This window comes from Parus major, chromosome Z (assembly GCF_001522545.3).
Source record: "Parus major isolate Abel chromosome Z, Parus_major1.1, whole genome shotgun sequence".
NCBI lineage: Eukaryota > Metazoa > Chordata > Aves > Passeriformes > Paridae > Parus > Parus major.
Window position 1 is genome coordinate 23,695,211 of NC_031799.1, and position 20,177 is coordinate 23,715,387.

The 20,177-nt window shown below is 40.2% G+C and overlaps 2 protein-coding genes across 6 annotated transcripts in view; one reads left to right on the forward strand and one right to left on the reverse strand.

Annotated features, from left to right (window-relative positions):
* Positions 1-8,398, forward strand: part of CERT1 (ceramide transporter 1) — a 79,718-nt gene extending 71,320 nt beyond the window's left edge. For all 5 annotated transcript variants that reach the window (XM_015652263.2, XM_033520312.1, XM_015652264.3 and 2 more), the window contains 6 exons: positions 315-447; positions 583-653; positions 1,961-2,089; positions 2,850-2,979; positions 4,198-4,334; positions 5,467-8,398. In XM_015652263.2, coding sequence (XP_015507749.2) covers positions 315-447; positions 583-653; positions 1,961-2,089; positions 2,850-2,979; positions 4,198-4,325 — 591 coding nt within the window. In that variant the 3' untranslated portion in view covers positions 4,326-4,334; positions 5,467-8,398. The remainder of the gene's footprint in view (positions 1-314; positions 448-582; positions 654-1,960; positions 2,090-2,849; positions 2,980-4,197; positions 4,335-5,466) is intronic.
* Positions 8,399-8,872: 474 nt separating this feature from the next.
* On the reverse strand, positions 8,873-11,970 carry MED18 (mediator complex subunit 18). Its single transcript, XM_015652288.3, has 2 exons — positions 11,834-11,970; positions 8,873-11,664 (listed from the first exon to the last, which is right to left on the reverse strand). Exons 1-2 carry the CDS (start codon positions 11,904-11,906, stop codon positions 11,111-11,113), a joined length of 627 nt encoding a protein of 208 aa, XP_015507774.1. The 5' UTR covers positions 11,907-11,970; the 3' UTR covers positions 8,873-11,110.
* Between the last annotated feature and the right edge of the window lie 8,207 nt (positions 11,971-20,177).

Consider the following 20,177-nt stretch of genomic DNA (forward strand, 5'->3'; position numbering starts at 1 on the left):
AAATAACAGGAGTAACAAGCTACAGTGTTGGCTTCTCCACTGTGCTTATGAATCCATGTGGATAGTGATGAATAAGATAGCTTAGTCATTTTTGGAGTAGAAACCTTAAAGTACTGGTATTTTAATGTGAATTACCGTTTAAGAATGTCTTCAATTGGTGTTACCAGAGAACACTTTTGTGGCAAATTAATCATATGTTAATCTTCTAGGTTTGCTGGTTTGGGTTTTTTTTAAACTGATAAAAGTTAAACAATTAAAACATGAACAGTTTTGACAGTTTCTGTTCTACATTCTTTCTTTGTGTTCGACTCTAGGTATACAGACGAGAAGTGGAAGAGAACGGAATAGTTCTAGATCCTTTGAAAGCAACCCATGCTGTTAAAGGGGTAACAGGGCATGAAGTTTGCCACTACTTCTGGAATGTTGATGTTCGTAATGACTGGGAAAGTAAGTCATTGGTTCTTCAGCTTTCCAGGTTCATCAGCAAGAATAGTATTTACAGCATTGTCCTATTGTCTGTGACTGTTCACTGATGGATTTTTTTTCCTTCCCTCTTCCCCCCTGTTCCCCTCCTTCTTTTAGCAACAATTGAAAATTTCCATGTTGTGGAAAATTTAGCTGATAACGCAATCATCATTTACCAGACACATAAGGTAATAACAATTCATTTGCATACCTTACTGAGGCATCTGAAGCATGCGTGTTCCAATATTCTGAATGCTTTACTGGCTTAACAACTTAAAATACTTTTTCTGGACAATATTACAGAACAAGTTGTGTATTAAACTCCAACTTCCATCCATTTTTTTAACTTTTCTTGAGAGCATAATTGGTTCTGCATGTGTCTGATAGAGCTGGTAGTAGCAAGTGAGGCTTGCTTTTAATCTCACAATTACATCACTGCCAGCAAGGCCAGAGTTATCCAAAGCAAACAAAAGCAATAAATCACCACTGACTACAAGGAAGAAACCTACACCACTGTATCTGGTGGTTTTTTTGCAAAATTGCATGTTACCGTTCACCACAATTAATTGACATACCTCCTGATAATGCAAGTGCTTTTAATTATTCTTTTACCTTAATTGTTTTTTTCCCCAAAAGTGGTTCTGCTGTCAGTTTCTAAAAATGTTCATTTGAATTATAACCCAACAACTGAAATGTAAAGATCTAAAAAATCTACTGGAATAAATTGGAATAAAATGTGCATAGTCATCCTTAGTCTTGTCTGTTTCTAATTATTAGTATATTCAGACATTAAAAAAATACTTTTCTTTGACAATTTTACCAGTAGTTCAGTTACATTAAAACCTCTTTAATAGAGGACTCATCATTTGGATTAAGACAGTTGTGTCATCTGTACTGGTGATGGCAAAAGCCAGAACTTTTTTCTCTTATTGAGTGTCAGGAAAATAAGTTCTATCTATTTTCTTATTTTGTCACACATTTCACTTCTGAAACTTTCTCTTGGATAATATTGGTTTGCTATATCTGTCTTACTAAAGTAGTAGCTTTTTGAAGTAGTAATAGTTTTAAATACATCCCTTCTCTCTCATTTTCTCTGTAGACATAAGTATCTGTAGATGCATCCCTATACACCTAACCATTAGTTTAGTTTGTAGTTTACAAGAATTAACTAAAATGCAAACCTGAGGTTGAGGGTTCAGGAGGGTAACTCTTCCTATTTTTTTAACTGAAAAGTTCATTGCATTTGGGCACTCTGCATTTCAAAGGCCTTGAAGTTTTGGCTTATTATTTTTCGTATGAAGTGTAGCCAACCTGAAATTTCTGTTGTCTATTTACAACAGCTATGTTCTCCTCCAGTTTGCAGAATGAAACTACTAACTTGAAGATGCTTTACATTAATAATGTAACTGACCTGCTCTGCCTTGCTTGGTTTTTAATTTTAACTAAGGCTGGTAGTTAAACCTGGAAAAACTTATCTTAAGGTATTTCTCTGCAGAGAGTGTGGCCGGCCTCTCAAAGGGATGTGCTGTATTTGTCTGCCATTAGAAAGATACCAGCATTCAGTGAAAATGATCCAGAAACATGGATTGTGTGCAATTTCTCTGTAGAGCATGACAGTGCTCCTGTAAGTATTATTTTGAATCTGTGAAGTTCTGCTTTTAAAGTGTTTTTTTTTCTGTTCTGTGGTAATGCATTTGCAGTGCTAGTGTGAGGAAGATGGAGGATTTTTACAAAAATACAGTTGATTTAAACCAGGTGATAAAATTACTTGATGAAGGCATTCTTAGCCAAAAGTTTTTCTGCCTTATCTCTCAGTTGGCAGATCTAGGGTGTTCCAGCAGAATGGAAGCAAAATTTCTGGAGATGTGAAAACATTTTAAACAACTTAAGTTATTTTGTATGGAATAAATCAATATCTCTATAATATTGTCATATATAAGAGTAAATTTGTATAATTGTAGATAGGGTTAAGTCTCCATTTTACAGTTTTGCCTTGGTTCTACCAGGTAATAGCAATGATTGTTTTCCTTGGATTGTTATTCCATAGCCTCCTTTCAAGGGAAATGTTAACTGATATTTGTAAATGCTGATACATTATTCTTGAGGTGTTTCTTTACTGATTTGTCACAACTGTTGAAGTAACTTACTTATAATGTGTTAAGCAAACTGAAACTTTAGATTCAGACATTTTAGATTCTTTCCCCATCCACCACGTATCTTTCATTTTATTCACTTTCATGTTACATCCATGTAAATGCTAGAACATAGACTCTCAGAAACACTGTTTTTAGAGTGTATTAGACTTTGTGATGAAAAAATGTTCATGCTCAAGTATGCTGAAATAAGTTTCATTTAAAGCTTACAATGTTTCATATTTTTGGCAGCTGAACAATCGCTGTGTCCGTGCCAAAATAAATATTGCTATGATTTGTCAGACATTAGTAAGCCCACCAGAGGGCAACAAGGAAATAAGCAGGGACAACATTCTGTGCAAGATTACATATGTAGCTAATGGTAAGTATAAAATTTTTCAGTATGATATTCATGACAGATGATAATTTTGGGGAGTTGAATACTGGCACAGAAAAAAAAAAAGTCTTGATGCCTTTTCTGTGAAATCTATATATAGCATCACCTTTGTGTTCATCGCATTCAAAAGGTCTCAGATTAAGGTGCTGCATGGTGAATGGGATCATTCATTATGTGCTATTCTGGGAGGAATAAATGGAAGAACTGCGCAGCTTAGTCCTAAGTACATAACCTTGGGATGGAGGAAGGTGGGCAGAAATGTCTGCAACTGGAATGAATTGGCATAGCTTTTAGTTTCAGTAATGGTATGTTGGGCTTTTTCATGTACTACTGTAATTTTTTTCTCCCAGTTCATCTCATTAAGCTGAAAAGCTGCTGGGAGTAAAGATACAGTTCTTATCCCCTGATGCCAAGGTGTAAATATGTTTTGTAAGAAGATGCTTGCAAGCTGTATAATCTAGTCTACATTTCTTAATTTATTTTTTTTCGGCTAATAGAATCCTTGGTATTAACTGAAAAATTATCAAAGCCAAATTGCATTGTTGCTGTACCCAGTATTTAGCAATATATTGTAGTATTGGAGATGCATTCTTAATCTGTTTTCTCCCAGAGCTACGAAACACTTCAAGGGTAGCTCATTCTGCCTTTTACTTCTTTTTTAAAGTTTTTTAATTACTTAAAAAGTATATTTCCACTGCTAAATTCTGAACTATGACTATATGCAAAGTGATAGCTTTTTCAGCACTGTACTTCGTCTGTGAATGAAAATGTAATTAAAAATCAGTTCAAATTTTGTCTAAATGCTTTATAATCATTTGCAGGGTGTTGCCTGCAAATGCTGTCATTACTGACAAGTTAAGACTGACTAGGCTTTCTTTGAAATAGGCAGTCACTCAAGTCTTTCTCTTTTGTTTCTTGGAAGCCCATAGAGAATATCCTCTTCTATTTGGGCATTTTCCCCAAGACTTACCATAGATCATATTTAATGTTTTCTAAATAATGGCATCATAGATCCAGACAGAGCTTGAGTATTACAAATAGAAAATGCTACAACACAAGCCTAGGGGCATAATAAGAATCTACTGGTGGTTATTCTTTCTTGTTACTTCAGGAAGAGTTATAGAAGTAATGAACTAAAATTTACGTTTTCAGTATTTAGTGGAGTTGCTTTATTTCAATGTCCTTCTTTCTGCTTACTTCTAGTGAACCCAGGAGGATGGGCACCAGCATCAGTGTTACGGGCAGTGGCTAAACGAGAATATCCAAAGTTCTTAAAGCGTTTTACATCGTACGTGCAAGAGAAAACAGCAGGAAAGCCTATTTTGTTCTAGTACTAGCAGGTATACATACTTTTACAATTCTTAGCTCACCATTTTAAAGGCCAGATGAAGTATAAAATCTAGAAATGTCTTACATGATTAGCAGGGCTTCAGTGCTTGCTTTAGTATGCAATACACTTTTTTAAAACGGTCATGTAATTTGTGTGTACAGGCTGCACAAGTCAGTGAACATTACTTTTCATAGACTTTTATTGGTTTTATTGGTTTCAAGTTTTTGCATACATGTCTGTCCAGTTTACATAGAAGTAAAACAGGATGAAGTACTGTTTTTTTCCAAGTATCACAGGCATTTTGCACTTGTTCTGAAAAAATACATACCAAAGTTACTCTAGAGCCTCATAAGGTTTTTATAACTTAAATTCTACTTTTAAAAAAGCATATTTCATAGACTGTTAGTACATTTCAGTTTTCTTTTCTATTGACAGAGTAGTTTTGACTTAGGATTTTTAATAATGGAACTTTACTGACAGACCAACATGAATCACTAGAACATTTAGAAGACAACAACTGAAGTTTTTAGCCTTTCTGATGAACCTAGGAAAGAGAAAGGATTTCCAGATGCTTTCTGAAGTCAGTGGATATATTTTTAATGGTACAGGTTATTGGCTAATCTAAAGTTGTTTGAACTTTATTTATGATGATGATAGGACATTAGAAGAAGATTTCTTGATCACTTCAAGGCTATCTGAGCCCCTTAGTATTAAATAAGGCTTTAACTAATTTTTGTTAGTTTAGACTCCTGCTACGTATTTCATTTTCTGTAAGTGTCATGCCAAACCACAGGATTTTGTTTAGTTGTGCTAGTGTTACAGCATCATTCAGTCACATCTGAAAATGAGTGTCTCTCACATTTTCTATGTATAGGTTACTTCTATTTTTGGCTTCTATATACTGTGTCAGACTCCAAAAGTCTTTGTTGTTTCATTCTTCTGTGACAGGTATCCCTGTAATGATTCACAGTTTTAAACATGAACTGTTAGAGAACTAGTGTAGGTAAAGCATTAAAAACACAAGCCAATAGTTAACAAATGATCATAGCAGTCCTGATGATAGTTAAGGTGTTAAACAAGTTCATTTTACTAGTAGTATACAAACTTTTCAGTGCTGTATTCTTTTCTTATCTTACCTGCAGCAATCAGAACAAGACTGGGTGAGCATTCCACATTGGAGAAGTGATCATGCATAGAGCACTCCATGCTGGAACGAAGGATCTACAGTCTTTTTATGGCCCAGGTTCTAGGCTTTGTATACTGAAATGAAGAAGTGTTGCAACAACATGGAGCTGAATATTTAACAATAGCTCTCTCATGCTAACTTTCTTGCTGAAGCAGTGTGTAATTATAAACACATGTATTGATAACATGTATATGGCTCTATTTTTTATTTGCTTGCTTTAGAAGAAGACTGCGTACAACTTTGAATCACCAACATGGGCTATTGTGTTAATTTTAAACAAGTTGTAGAATTTCATTGCCAACCTTCCTAAGATACTTGTGCAGTTTTTGTGCATGTGTAAAAAGCACAAGAAACAAATGCACATATAGCATACTGTATGTGCTTTATATGCACAAAAATCTGTGTAGTATTTTGGGGGTGTTGAGAGGAGTGGCTTCAGTAAAACCAAGGTAATTTGTTGGTAGGTTTTGTTTTGCTTTGTATAATCACAGTTCATTGCTGCTGGTTTCTATAATGAATGAATCATCTTGTTACATAAAATGCCAGTTAATATCTGAGGGCTGTCAATATCCTTATGACTTTGCCTTTTCTATTGTCTTACTCTTATGACGATCTTTAGTTCTGAAGGAGTAAGAGTGTGAAAAGCTTTATTTTTTTCCAGATATCTTTATATTTCTATTGTATTTTTTAGTTATGTAATATGTGCTGCAGATTTTTTTGTTATTAAACATAATCCAGAAATATCTAGAAAGATTCTGTTTGAGAGGGCAAGAGACTGCCTAAAACCTAGGAGATATCTGTCCATGCTATCTGTGGACTGCTTTCTTGGATATCTGGGGCTTTCCCAAAGCTGTGAGAAGGTACATTGTAATATTTATTGAAGTAATTTGGATTACATAAAACAACATTCCCAGTCTGGATTGAGGATGAGTACATTATTTTCAGATCCTGCATGTATTTTCCTCATCTCAATAAAGCTGTGCTATGAGATTCATGTAGAAAATTATTTGCCTCTTGATAAAAAAACCCATCAGAACTATAACAATGCATAATTCTTCCTGGAAGGTTCCCTTTAGCTGCTGTGAAAATTTAAATGTCAGATGTTTGCCTGCCTTTGATTCTGGAGATACTTGTTAGGAGAGGACTGTGTCGGGTAGTACTGACTGTGAGGTCTTTTACCCATGTCCTGTAGTTGGAGACTCTTCAGAGACTATTCAGTGTTACACTAAACTGTATCTTGAGGAAAAAAGTTGCAGATATATTCTAAAGAAAGCTGAAAGTCAAATTTATTAGATATAGTGTGATGGGTGCCTGAAAAGAGAGATAATACAGTAACTTAGTGAAGATTCGGTAAACGATTCAATGTGATCTGCACAATGTTGAAAAACTTCTCTGTTCATCTTCTCTGTAGAGATGAAGCCGTACCTAACACATAATTACACATGCATGCAGATTTCATGCTCCATAACTCTTCCCTTTTTATTTGCCTTTCTCTAATGGTGTGCATGGAATATGCCTTATTACAGAGTTATTCTGTTCATTTGAATATGTAGAAAAGTGCCTAATGGTAATGTTAGTAAGGCAAATAAGATGAAAATTTGTACATCTTTACTGTATCACCAGTGAGCATTTTATATACCAACGTTAAAAAACAAAATCTTATACCTCAAATGTACTTCCTCTTTTTACAATCAACTAAGCAGTGGTACATTCCACCATAGCCACTGATGGGAACTTGACAAAAAAGTCCAAAATATAAAGAGTTTAACTCCTTATTTGCCATTTCTGGTAATTGTTGGAACATAGGCAAGTTTATTAATTTAATAGGATAGCTTTATTTTACAAAGGTATGGAAAGTTTACAAAGCAGTATATAAACTTATATCATTAGTTGCGTTTGCACTAAATGTGATGTAATTTTGCGATTTACTCTGTAAATAAAATGACACTACAGATACTATTTGTAAAGAGTATGTTTTACTTTTAGATAAAGGCACTGTTACTTCACTGTAGCTAGCCCTGCCCAATCAGATTTGTAAGAGGCTTTTTAAAGACTATGGAAGGAGTTACATGACTGAGAAGTCATTATTAATGGACCTCTGAAAAAATAATTTCAAAAGGCAGTAGGCCTCTCAGATTGTGTGAGTAACCATTAGATCCTTTCTTCTGGAAGGGATGTTGCTTTCATGGTTTTATACAATTTACCCTGTCTCTTGAGCCCATCCCTCTTGTCAGTCACTGCCAGGTCTATGCGCTCTGAGTTCATTTCTTCCTGTTCACAGATCAAGAGTGTTAATGCAGCTGTGGTGGTCTTTGCAGAAGCAGCTTCTGACTCTAGAATGGTTATTTTATAAGCTGAACCAGTTCAAAAGGCTGAAAATGAAACAATCATCAGATATTGTGCTCTGGATATCTGCATCTGTTTGGAGAATTTGGATGTTGCAAAACTAAATCTGAAGGACATGACTTGATAGAACTTGTACTGGGAATGAAGATGAGATGGTCGTTGTTATTCTGTCTGAGAACCTGAAAATCTTTGACAAGTTTATCTGTGAAAAATGTAATGCACTTTGAAAAAACTTTACCTTTTACTTAATTGGGCTAAGCTGGCTTATCTGAAGTTGTGCAGATTCTCTCTAATCAGATTGTCCACCTGTATTTTTGTCAAGTTGTAAAGATAATGCTGTATTTGAATTGCCACTGTTCATTTACAGATTTAAAACATGAATCATATTTTTGAGTACCTTGAGTGTGTAGAGTTGTAACTGTTCTATAATAGCTTTATGATCCTAATGATAAGTTTTAAAAATTTAAAGAAGTTGGCTCTTACATGTTACAATCACAAATTTAAAACCAGTATTTAAAAGTATTAAAAATTATGAAGAAAAATCTTGGCTTCTCGTTATTTTTAACTTTCCAATGTTTGGAGAAACTTAAAATATTTTACCTTTTAACCAATTTTACCTTTAAAATCATTAATAAAGTTATATACAATATTCTAGTGCATGGAAAACATTTAACAGGAAAGCAGTTGTTTTACTGAGGTTACTGAGACGAAAACCTGAATGCCACATTAGTTTATACATTGAAAAGATCATTTTGTGCGAGCAATTAGAGGGGTGTTAAAAGGTGCTCCTGGTACAGTGTAGTTATAATATTGAGCACTCCCAGAGTATGTCAGCTCTTCATTTGTAGGGAATAACAAGATTGTGGGAACTTCCATGGGAAGAACAGCAATCCAGGACTAAGATGTGCCAAAGGGTAAGCTTACAGCTTTTCCAAAGTAAGAGTAATATTTCGTAACTGAGATGAGCTTCCATGAGCCAGTTTTCTTAACAGGAGAAATAGGTGGTGCCTAATGGATCAATCACAATTCTACCTTTATTTGTTATACAGTGATTTCTACTTCTTTACATAACAATCAGTACTTACAGGTACACAGGACTGGAAGAACAGTTTGAAGTAAAATAAGGCATTACTTGAACAGCAAAAAAACTTAAGCTCAGCTGTGTCAGGCCTCTTGTAATATATTGCAAAAAATAGAGAGTCCTGAGGTAACCTCTGACCTTAGAGAATGCAGCTATTTTCCCTGGCATAAAGAAAACCCCTAAATTTAAAAAAAAAAAAAAGAAAGAAAAAAAGTCACATTTCACATTCATGGTCCCATAACTTATAATTTTAAAATTGCATGATTTCCAGTAAGGAGATGTTGAGCATTTTTGTGTAACTACAATATAATTTGACCCTGGATGACAAGTGATAATTGAGGCTATGCCATACAATTTACTGATGTGTATTACTAATACTAACCATCTTCAGTCTCCACCATTAATAAGCTAAGTTTTATAGGAGGAGAAAAATACATTTTGTTTGAAGAAAGGAACACCTCTGAGCATTAGCAACCTCAAAGTGTCCCCAGCTGTAGCCATTGATTCAGTAAGCTCTTCTCTTGGCACACATGCCTTTTCAGGGTTTAAACTAATTCTCCTTAAAAATAATATTTTTAAAGTTATTTATTAATTTGGATTGATCAATAGTTGGACCTGTTGTCACCCACAAGACTTCCTAAACTTTTGTGTGCCAAGAGACAAGCCACAGATTGTACAAGTCTGTAGCAAGTGATTCTTAACCAGTGCTAAGAGTGGCAAAATATGACAGCAGCCCAGAGGATTCCGATTTCCTGGGGCAGGACCGCAACTCAACCATGGAGCAGCCTGGCACATGCAGCTCTTAGGAAGTTACGCCCTGTGTATGAAGGAATTCCAGCTCGGAGGCCCAGGATAGTGTGCTGTCTTGGTGAGGGTGAGTCATGCCCAAGTATGAACAGAATTGTAGGTGTGTTTGTACCCTCCAGAAATTAGCTGTAGTCTAGGTAATGAGCTGGTGATGCCTCACTGTGGTCTTCAGCCGAGGGTGCTCAAGTACTTGAGGCTTCCCCACGCCCCACACTAGAGCCTGTGGCAGTGGGATGTTGGCACTGAACCAGTTGAACATGGAGCTGTTTATTTAAAACATTTTGAAGGTTTTTCTGAGAATGGCCTCTGCCTTGAGTTGTTTCATAAATCACTTGGGACTGCTGAAGGGTGGCAGCGTCTCTGACAGAAGCTGGTATACTTTAGCAGTGGTTAAAATTGTCCTCTGTAAAGAACCTGAGAAATTTAAATGAACTCCTTTATCTTTCCCAATCTTTTTTTTGACTGAACTGTAATTGAAAACTCTCAAATTTAATTTAAATGACACTGGATTATTACTGCAATACTAGGGTAACTAACCATCCTACTATCAAGAGAAGTGCTAAGTAAAATCACCAGTAATTCAAATAGCAGCTGCTAATTTTTTTTGTAATAATTTTTTTAATAAAAAGCACTTAACACTTCAATATAGCTGTCAGCTGTGAAAAGTCCAGTAATAAAAAGTACCCTGCAATTTACTTTCTAATTAACTAAAACTGTCCTAATTAATTCCACTGAAAATAATGGAACATGTTAAAAGATATGAAAACCACTTGCAAACGTTAATATTACTAGATTTTCTTTCACTTCTAACTTTGGTTACATCAGAAGAAACAGTTTCCTTAACAAGTAGCTGTTCCTGTCACATAAGCTTTGGTGAAGAGGTGTACTGTTAGTTGCTCTTTTATAGAGCAGTTTCTGTGTTTATGACTGTGTGAGACAGTACCTCCTGCATTAAAGGGTATTAATTTCATATATTACTGAAAAGACAAATTTTGGATGACTAGGTGCTCAAATGGTGCTCTGAAGAAACTTACGATAGCAGTGGGATCTGGGTACACAGAGGAATGAATTCCATTAAGTCTGACATTTTTAAAGTGTTAGGAAATAGGCTTTTTAGGCTATCTCCCTTGCAAGAGAAGAAAAACTATCAGTATTAACATTTACTGATTTTTTGAACAGTGCTAATTTAAAGTGTCCACTTCTGTTCATATTCGCAAGTGAAAGAAAACCGCACTTACTAATTGCAACTGACAAAACCGATATTTAGTACTTTATTCCCTTCTGTTTTGATTTGCCCACAAAAAGCTTTTTAGAAAAACATCCTTTTCTGAAACACAAAACCAGTGCCTTAATCGCCTAGATTTTGTCACATTAGTCTTTTGGGGTCAATTTTCTCCAGGTGTACTAGAGGCTTCAGCTGCTCAGCAAAGTTCCTCATGTCATCAGAAACAATGTCCTGTCCTCCTGGCGCGACCACGTTGAGCTCCACCAAGTAGGAGAGGGAGAGCGGCTCAATGCTCTCCGTGTTTCCCGGCATCAGTATGCGGAAGATCTTGTACACCATGATCTTCATGATGCCCTTGCGGAACACGTGCCCTTTGGCCACGAACTCGTGGTCCATGCGGAAGCCCATCTCCACCAGGAAGTCCGTCAGGTTGTCGGACGTGGCGATGTCCACGCAGTTGCGCACCAGCGCTTGGCGGTTCTTGTCGCCTATTTCGGGCTGTCCCAGATAGCGCAGGTGCCACGGCATCCCGCTCTTGTCCATGGAGCGCCGAGCGCGCAGCACGAAGGGGCTGGCCTGCTGCCCTTTCAGCAGGAACACCATCTCGTGGTCCAGAAAGGTCTCGGGCTCCATGTTGTCGCACAACCCGCGCAGGCGGTGCAGGAGGCTCTCCAGGCTCTGGTCCAGCACGCTCCCTGCGGAGACAGCGCCGCGATCATCGCCTCCCCCCAGGCCGAGCTGGGCTCACCCTCCGCAGCGCGGCCGTCCCAGCGCGCTCCGGCCCGCCCGTGCGCGGCGCCAGCAGCCCCTCCCCCCCGCCGCTGCCCGCGGCTGCCCGCGCTGCGCGACCCCGCGGCCGCCCACCTTGGAGCAGGTACTCCATCATGTTGATGGTGCCGCCCGTGACGGGCATCATGGTCACCGGGGGCGCCTCCATCGTGAGCTCCCGCACCGGCCCCGCGGCCTCGGCGGCGACGGGCAAAGCGGCGGCAGCGCCCCCTGGCGGCTCGGCGGGCCGCTGGGGGCAGGGTCTGGGGCGGGGTCTGACGGACGCCCCGCCCCCCTCCCCTCACACGGCCTGGGCGGGTTTCGGAGGCGGGACAGGGGCCCCGGACGGAGCGGGGCGCGGCCTCTTCCACCTCCGCTTGGTCTGGCGCAGAACTTCCGTATGCTGAGAGTGACAGGGCAGTGGAGCAGGCTGCCCGGGGAGGGTGTGGAGTGCCCCTCTCTGGAGCCATTCAAAGCCCAACTAGATATGTTCCCGTATCACCTGCTCTGGGTGATCCTGCCTCAGCGGGGACTTTGGACTGGATGAGCTACAAAAGTCCCTTCCAACCCTAACGCTTCTGTGATGCAGTATTTCGCCTTTTTTCTAGCTTGCTCAAAGCAGGGAATCAGGAGGTAACCCACGAAAGGCTGGTTCTGTGATCACCAAACCTCTACACTATTTATACCTTTTAAGAAACAAAGGCATCAGCATTTGTTTGCTGCGTGTTGTACTTTTCTCCTAATTAGTACTCAAACCCCTGTTTGCTGGTTTATCTCGTGCTTTTCCAAGATCCAGTGGTTAGTCTGCAGTCATGGTTCTTCCCTCCCTTTGGGTCAGGGTTTGGTGGTCAGTGAGACTGATCTCGGCCATCCAGTGCTGGAATTACCTTCCCTCAATTACTGCCCCCTCCTGCTGCCTTCACTCCTGGCAGCTCATCCAGAGGGTCCATTCATCTTGGGATTGTCCTCTCTTTCCTCAAAACAAAAGGTGAGCTAAACATGCAACATTCACAGTGCAATTGCTTAATCATAGCTCTTCAGCTACAGCTACTGATCAACAACTGAAAAAAAGACAACATTGCAAAGTTTGGTTCAAGTCTTGAGGACCTCAAATCTTGAGAGGCCAAAATTGCAAGGAGCTCGACGCCAGCCTCACCCCAGCACAGGGGGCACAGTGGAGGAGAGTGGGAGGCCAGCGGGCAGGATCAGCCATCAGGGGTCATCCTGGCTGCACCCACAGCCCTCCCCAGGTAGAGGTGGTACATGCAATTAATTCTGTGTAAAATCTCCACCAGAAATGTTCCATGTTTGTCTCTCTCTCTCTCTCTCTCTCATATCAACAGCAGAGGGGCCAATGCTCTAAGGTGTTGTAAGCCAGGCTTCAGCTTCTGCAGCAGTTTGGGTTAAAAATTGTTACCAGAGGTGCAACACCTATGATTCATTGGTTTGGGAAGGCAGAAATCTCATCTGGGTGTGGTAGGGTGTGCAGTAGGGTGTGCAAAAAGTGATGGAAATGTCCAGTATGCTCCCACTGAATTTGCTCCTGTCAATACCCAAAACAGAGTTATAAATGTGACCTTTCTCTTAGCAGTTTTTTGTGTAACAAGCCTTTGTGCCACACAGAAGCTGAACAGTATGTCTGTCTTTATCAGTATCTACACAGTGATGGTAGCCCCTGCCACCCCTCAAAAGATTATATAAATGCAGGTACAGGCCAAAGAACTGCAAATGAGAAGTGGCATAATTGTACCCTCCCAGGGCAGTAAAGGTTAAAAAAAAAAGTACACCCCTGATGTAACAGAGGTAGTTTGGAGTACTGACAAGCAGGGGTGACCTGGGAGGTGCAGTGCAACCCATGAGGGGAATATATGTATTTACATAGGACAGAACCACACCCAAGGAGCTGCCACAGTGGACATTGTACATACTCCCCAGATTGCAGATAAGAGGCCTGTGTTGAAATAAAGTAAGACAACAGTCAACAAAAGGTTTGGGTAATGGTTTTAAAAGCATTCCTAAGCTTGAAGGAGCAAAAAGTAGGTTTTCTCTTATATATAACATACATATATATAAAGCTTGTATCAGCTTTAGTTAGTGTGGTCATCATACAATTAACATGGAAAAAAAATAATATTGAGAAAGATACCTAAGAAAAGTAAAATTTAGTAAAAATGTTTTAGCATGTCAGAAGTGGTAATTTCTGAGGTTCGCTTCTCTATGTGGTGATAAAAATTTTCTCTTCTGTCTAGCTGAGGTGCATAATAGACTTAAGAGGATGTCAATTTTCTGTCTTGAAGTAAAAATTCTTTCAAATTCCACAGCTGCAGCTACCTTGAGTAATTTTGCTCTGCAGTCTGAGAAGCTATGCAATAGTGCAATCCAGAATATAAATGCTGTCCCACAGTGGTCATCCCTTTGTATTTGTATCCCTTCTAGAAAAAAGAGGTGAGCAGATGTGGGCCTACAGCCACAAAATCTCCAAGTATCCTCACCAGCAGTGTGAAAGACAGCATAGCCCTGCAGCTGCTGAGCTGCTTGTTACTATGGGCTTGGAAGATTTGTGGTGCACCTATATACCTTAAAAATATCCTAAAGAACATTTCTTTGCAGCTGTTGAAGATAAGATGCAGCAGACACCGACAACAGGTGGCAAGACAGATGGAGGAGGTGGAGAGAAACAAAGATAGAAATGAAGGGTAAACATGTTATTCCCAGCCACCCACCAGCATTATGTGCAGGTCTCTTGAAAATCCATCTCACTCACCTGTCTGTGTCAAGGAAATGGGATACCCATGTGGGGCCATGCCTTTATCTCAGCTCTCTGTCACAGGTCAAATGCTCAGAGCAGAGCTCTGCAGGGAAATCTCAGGTGAAATGAGTGATCTAGCCATGGTCACATTGAAATAACACCAGCAGAAGGGAGGTTCAGCTAGATGTAAACAGGGTGAAAGGTTACTAAAACTCAGAATTTTTTCTCATTGATGTCACAGACTTGAGGTCTAAATCCCATTTTGTTGTATTTTTCAGATTAAGCATACAGCGCTCTCCATTCACTCATGGTAAATTAACAGCAAAAAATTCCACCCCACAAATCTGTGTGTTAGTTTCTTGAAATTAGTGCAATGAATCACATATTTAGGCTGGAAAACATCTCAAAGTCATCAAGTACAATTTATGACTGAATGCAACATTGATAGCTGAACTACAGCAGTGAGTAGAGCAGCCATTTTTTCCTCAAACACCTTCCTGGGAAGCCCATTCCAGTGCTTGAAAACCCTTTCAGTGAAGAAATTCATTCCAATGTCCAGCCTGAATCTCCCCAGGCGTAGCTTGAGGCCATTTCCTCTTGTCCTGTCACTTGTCACCTGTGAGAAGAGATGGATCTGTACCTTTCTACAAGCTCCTTTCAGGCTGTTGTAGAGTGATAAGATCTCTCCCAAGCCTGTGGACTAACTTTAAAGTACTTGTATAAGATGCAAGTGGTTAGCAAAATCAAATTTCACTTGGGGTGTCATGGGACTAATATCTCATGCAGCATCAGTAAGTACATTTGAAAGGGGCTCACAAACTTCTTGCAACTTCTTTTCCCAGGAATTAAATAGGCAAAAGCTCGCAAAACCTCCGAGTTTTCAACTTGCTTTGCTTTGGCATACTCGCAAATTTCAAAAAGGCCCATCTGTCAGTGACATTTTCTGGGGTTTAGAGGACAGTCATGGTATTAAGTACCTTAATTAGTTGATAAAGTCATTACTTTTTATTTCTCTCTTTGCTCACCTTTTGGAGGAGGAGAATTTTTATTGAATTGAATAACTAGAGTTGTGGTGGGATAGCCTTGGCAAAGGGTGAAATGCTGACCACCTATTCAGCAGGATTAGAGAGAAAAGTAGAATGAAAAAGCTCATAGGTCAAGAGAGAGACAGGAAGATTGCTCCCTGGCATTTGTCACAGCAGAACATCTTGACATGTGGGAAATCAATCTGTTGCTGATTTAAAATAATGGGAGGTTAATGGGAGACAGAAGGACAAATGCTGGGTTAGCTTTCTTGCCCCTTTTCCCCAGCTCAACTTCATGCCTTCCCCTTAGGCTCCTCTACCTAGAATCATAAAATCATTAAGGGTGCAAAAGACCTCAAACCTCATCAAGTCCAATGGTTAATGTAACACTTCCAGATCTGCCACTAAACCTGAGCCCCTGAGTGCCACATCTACACCTTTTTTAACACTGCCAGAGGCAGCGGTACTACCGCTTGCCAGTGCAGGGCAGCCTGTTGCAATGCTTGTCTGCCCTTCCAGTGAAGAACTTTCTCCTAATATCCAATCCAGCCCTCATCTGCTGCAACTTGAGGCCATTTCCTCTTCTCCTTGTGCTTGTTACCTGTGAGAAAAGACCAAGCCCACCTGGCTGCAGCCTCCTTTCAGGCAGTTGTGGAGAGCAATGACTTCCTCTCTGAGCCTTCATTTTCCACACTAGGCACCTTCATCTCCCTCAGACACTCCTCACAGGACTTGTGCTCCAGACCCTTCATCAGCTCTAATGCGCTTCTCTGGAGACACTCCAGTACCGAAATGTCTGTCTCATAGTAAGGAAAAATTACTCCACTCAATTATGTAATAGGCAATTTACATCATGATTTCATTACATAATTTGCATTTTGAAAAGTTATTGAGAGAATTTCAAGGTTGGAATTACACATTAAGTGGTTTTGTGTGTTAACAGATAATTCAGGGGCTGAGTTGTATATCAATATTTTTATGATAATAGATATTATAATGGACTTGTGATGACCCCAGGACCATCATAAATAAAGGACTACATTAAATTACATTGCAGACAGAGAAAACCACAATAAACATCAAATAATTGATGACTTAGTATGACACTCAATGTAATGCACATTATGATTTATTCTTCCCCACCTCACAAAGCAGGAACAGTTTTCAAGTGAAATATTTCAGTGATCTCACCTGCCCGGTTGCCTGAGACTAAGGCCCATTCCTAAGCTTGTATTGCCAAAGCAAAAACTAAAGTTGCATGTAGTTTCCCATATTATGTGCCCATGTTCCTTGGATTTTAAATGCCAAATGTAGAGTGCATTGTTAGGTATTAAAAGAAACTGCTATGAGGAATTAACTTAGAATTCTCAGCTCTTCAGACTTTCTTATGCAGAAACAATTTTCATAAGGAAAGCCAAGATTATCCTACAAAAAGTACAATTCTCTTTATCCAGAGACTGCCAATAGTGATGTTACTCTGTGCACCTTATAGAGCTGCCCTTTTTTTATCACTAATGAAACACATTTTAGAGCCAGTATTCCCAAAAGTTTTTAACTAGTAATTTTAATTAGTAATTTTAACCTCTAGTGGAGGTTGGACCAGCTCACATAGAGCTATGCCAGCACTCACACAGAAAAGGTGGGGGGTGAGATGGACTTCTTTATGTACCATTACAGTTGTATGTGGCTTGCTTCAAGCACCTTTTTAAAAGTTTTTACCCTTATCTGCATTGTTATACCTGTGCAGAAACCTGTGCATTGCGTGGGTGGGGCCTGTGAGTGAAACACTGATGGGACAATCAGTGCTGGGCAAAAGAAGATAGCAATATTGCCAAGTCATTTTGGGGATGAGAGAACATTTTTAGGGCAACTTTATGCAGTGACTGCCTCCATGAAAGACCATGTGTCTGAGATTGCAGATTGAGGATGATGAGTGAGCATACACATACTGTAGTATCACCTTCCATTTGCTCTTGGAGCCCAGTGGTTCATTAAGGGGAGGTAGCAATTTGGCAAATTGTGTTGTGGTACCAGGTGCAGAGCTAGAAGCTAGACCTGTGAGCCTTGTCTTGTGCTGAACATGATAGACTTGCCTAATTGTGGTCCTTCACTCTATGGTCCTGGGCAAAGTTGTTAATTGAAATCATTTTTATGGCATGGTTAATTTCATCCTGGTGTTCCAGCTTGTGGAAATGGACTGACCCTGTAGAATTCTCCAGAAGAATAAAGTGGGTAAGGGAGAAATTATTTCTTTTGAGGGTGCTGAGATGCTGGAACAGGAAAGTTGTGGCTGGACCATGGCTGGAAGTGTTCAAGGCCAAGTTGGATGGGGCTTTGAGCAACCTGACCTTATGTTTCTGGTAGTGGATAAAGAAAGAGGTAATTTTTCCATTCTGCTACTGTGTCGCCCTGAAAGCTCAGCTTCTGAGCTTGCTGACATGGTTTTCTAAGGACTTTCCCAGGACAGTAACTGTAAACATAGATATGTGTACATTCTTTCTGTTACACGTCTTCTGATGGGCATCTCTCATGGCCAGTGCAGTGAGAAAGTGTTATCCTGACCATCCAATCCCTGGCCATGGTCACAAGCCTATAAATCCTGGGAGGAAAAATAAACTCGGCTCTTTCTGCACCATACCTCAACCTGTGTCCACGTGATCTATTGATCTTCAGCGGTAACACTACTGCTGCCTGGTATGAGCTGGAGATTAAGCACTGTGAAGAGGAGGAAGGATACATGGCTGGCTCCAGTTGACACCCAGGTTGTGTCTGGTGCACTGTGCCCATGGGAGAGGCATCCAGGTGGATACAGGGAGAGGAAGAGAACTGCATCCCGTGTTTCACTGTGTGCCATCAGGCCACACAACAGGAAGGAAGAACCCTGAAATGTCAGGTCCATCAGGCTGATGCCTTTTTAGCCGGTGGACTTGGCAATGTTAGGTTTAGGGTTGGACTTGATGATTCTAAAATTCTGTTCCAACTGAAACAATTCTGTGGTTCTTTAGTCTAGTGAGGGTGTGCCTACCCACAGCTGGGGGAGTAGAAATTAATGCTCTTTAAAGTCCGTTCTAACCCAATGAAGTTATGAGTCTAAGAGCTGGTGTTTACTTGGCTGTTGTGGATCTCACTTGTGGATACTGGTGCCAAGATCTAGATTTTCTATTTTTGTATAGGCTGTGGCTGGAATTAAATTAGTTGTCTCCATAGCAGCCTGTATGAGGCTGTGTTCTGGATTTGTGACTAAGAACATCAGTTAAACAGCAGTGTTTTGGCTGTTGCTGAGCAGGGTTTGCCAGCATTCAAGGTTTTACAGTTGTCCTTCTTTCTCTCCTGTATTCACTGCCAGTAAGCAGGCTGGAAGTGGGTGAGAGGCTCTGAAGGAATGTAGGGAGTCACCTCTGATCCCAACTGACCACAGTGGTATTCTGTACCAGACAGCATTATACCCAGCACCAAAAGCTCTGGGAAATAGACGAGAAAGTGGGGACATTCATGGTTATGGTATTTGTCTTCCCAAGTAACTATTAGCGTGCCAAAGCTCTGTTTGCTGCTAGGGAATTGTATATAAATTCTTTATTTTGCTTTCCATGTCTAGCTTCACATGGAACAGCTTCACTGTTAAGCAGTCTATATCTCAATCTGGTCTTCTCATTTTTGCCTTTACAATTTCTCTTTCCTATCCTGCTTGGGTTGGAATGAACAACAGCAAGGTCTACTCACCATGTTCTCCTAGAAGGCCTCAGTCCTAGTGGGAATGGAATGGGAGCAACCTATGAAAGCTGGGACTAAAGCTCTTAAGAGTCCTCTAAGAGCAGACTGAGGTTAAATCAGTGGTGAAGATAGGATGCTAATTAATTTTGTATTGTGTAACATACTGCAAAAGCCCTGGAGCACTGAGATGAGGTTACCTTTGGAAGCAGGCCTCCCCCTTGCACAGCCTGGTAAGCAAAGTGAACCTGGGACCAGCAGTCATGCCCAGGATAAGGTATGGAATTGTCAATGCTAGGAGTGTCGCTAGATGCACACCAATGTCACTGCTCTGTGTGCAGGACAAGATGGACCTGACAGAAATACCAACTTGCCCTGAGGCAACAGAGAATCCCAAACCAATGTCTTGTTTCAGCAGGTATCATTGTGAAATGTAAACCTTCCCTAACCAAATCCAAATGGAGAAAGAGGATACGACCTTGAAAATGTAAGCCATGTCCTAAAGGAGACAGAGAGGATCATGTATCTTAAAAACACTCCAAGTGGCAGCCAGAGATCTCACTGCACCCTAAAAGGCAGCTGGAAGGAGCTGGACAGGCCATCTACTACAGCTTTTCTCAGGGCTGTATTCACGTTATAAACAAGATTCACATGAAGGATGAAAATTGTCCAGTGTCTGTGCACTGACATACCCAGTGTACTTGTACACTCCTATGAAAAAGCAAGTGGTCTCCCAGCTTTTTTCCAGGAACCAGTGTGCCTGCCCAAGGAATGCCTGTGTTGGAGCCTGGCAAAGCCACAATCCCTCCAGTGCAGCACCTGCTGTACCAGGCTTCTGGTAACACAGCTGTGCTTAGGGTGCATGTGGTGGTGGGTGTGCATTCCTGTGCTGGAGCTGCTCCCTCCTTAGGAAGGTTCAATAATGCTCAGTTCACCGACAGGGCCTTGCAGCAGCTAG

Bases quoted from the DNA above. Each gene is read 5' to 3' on its own strand.
- MED18 (XM_015652288.3), bottom strand. From the start codon at position 11,906: ATGGAGGCGCCCCCGGTGACCATGATGCCCGTCACGGGCGGCACCATC. The intron at 11,665-11,833 runs GTGGGCGGCCGC...CTGTCTCCGCAG, and splicing joins GATGGAGTACCTGCTCCAAG to GGAGCGTGCTGGACCAGAGC.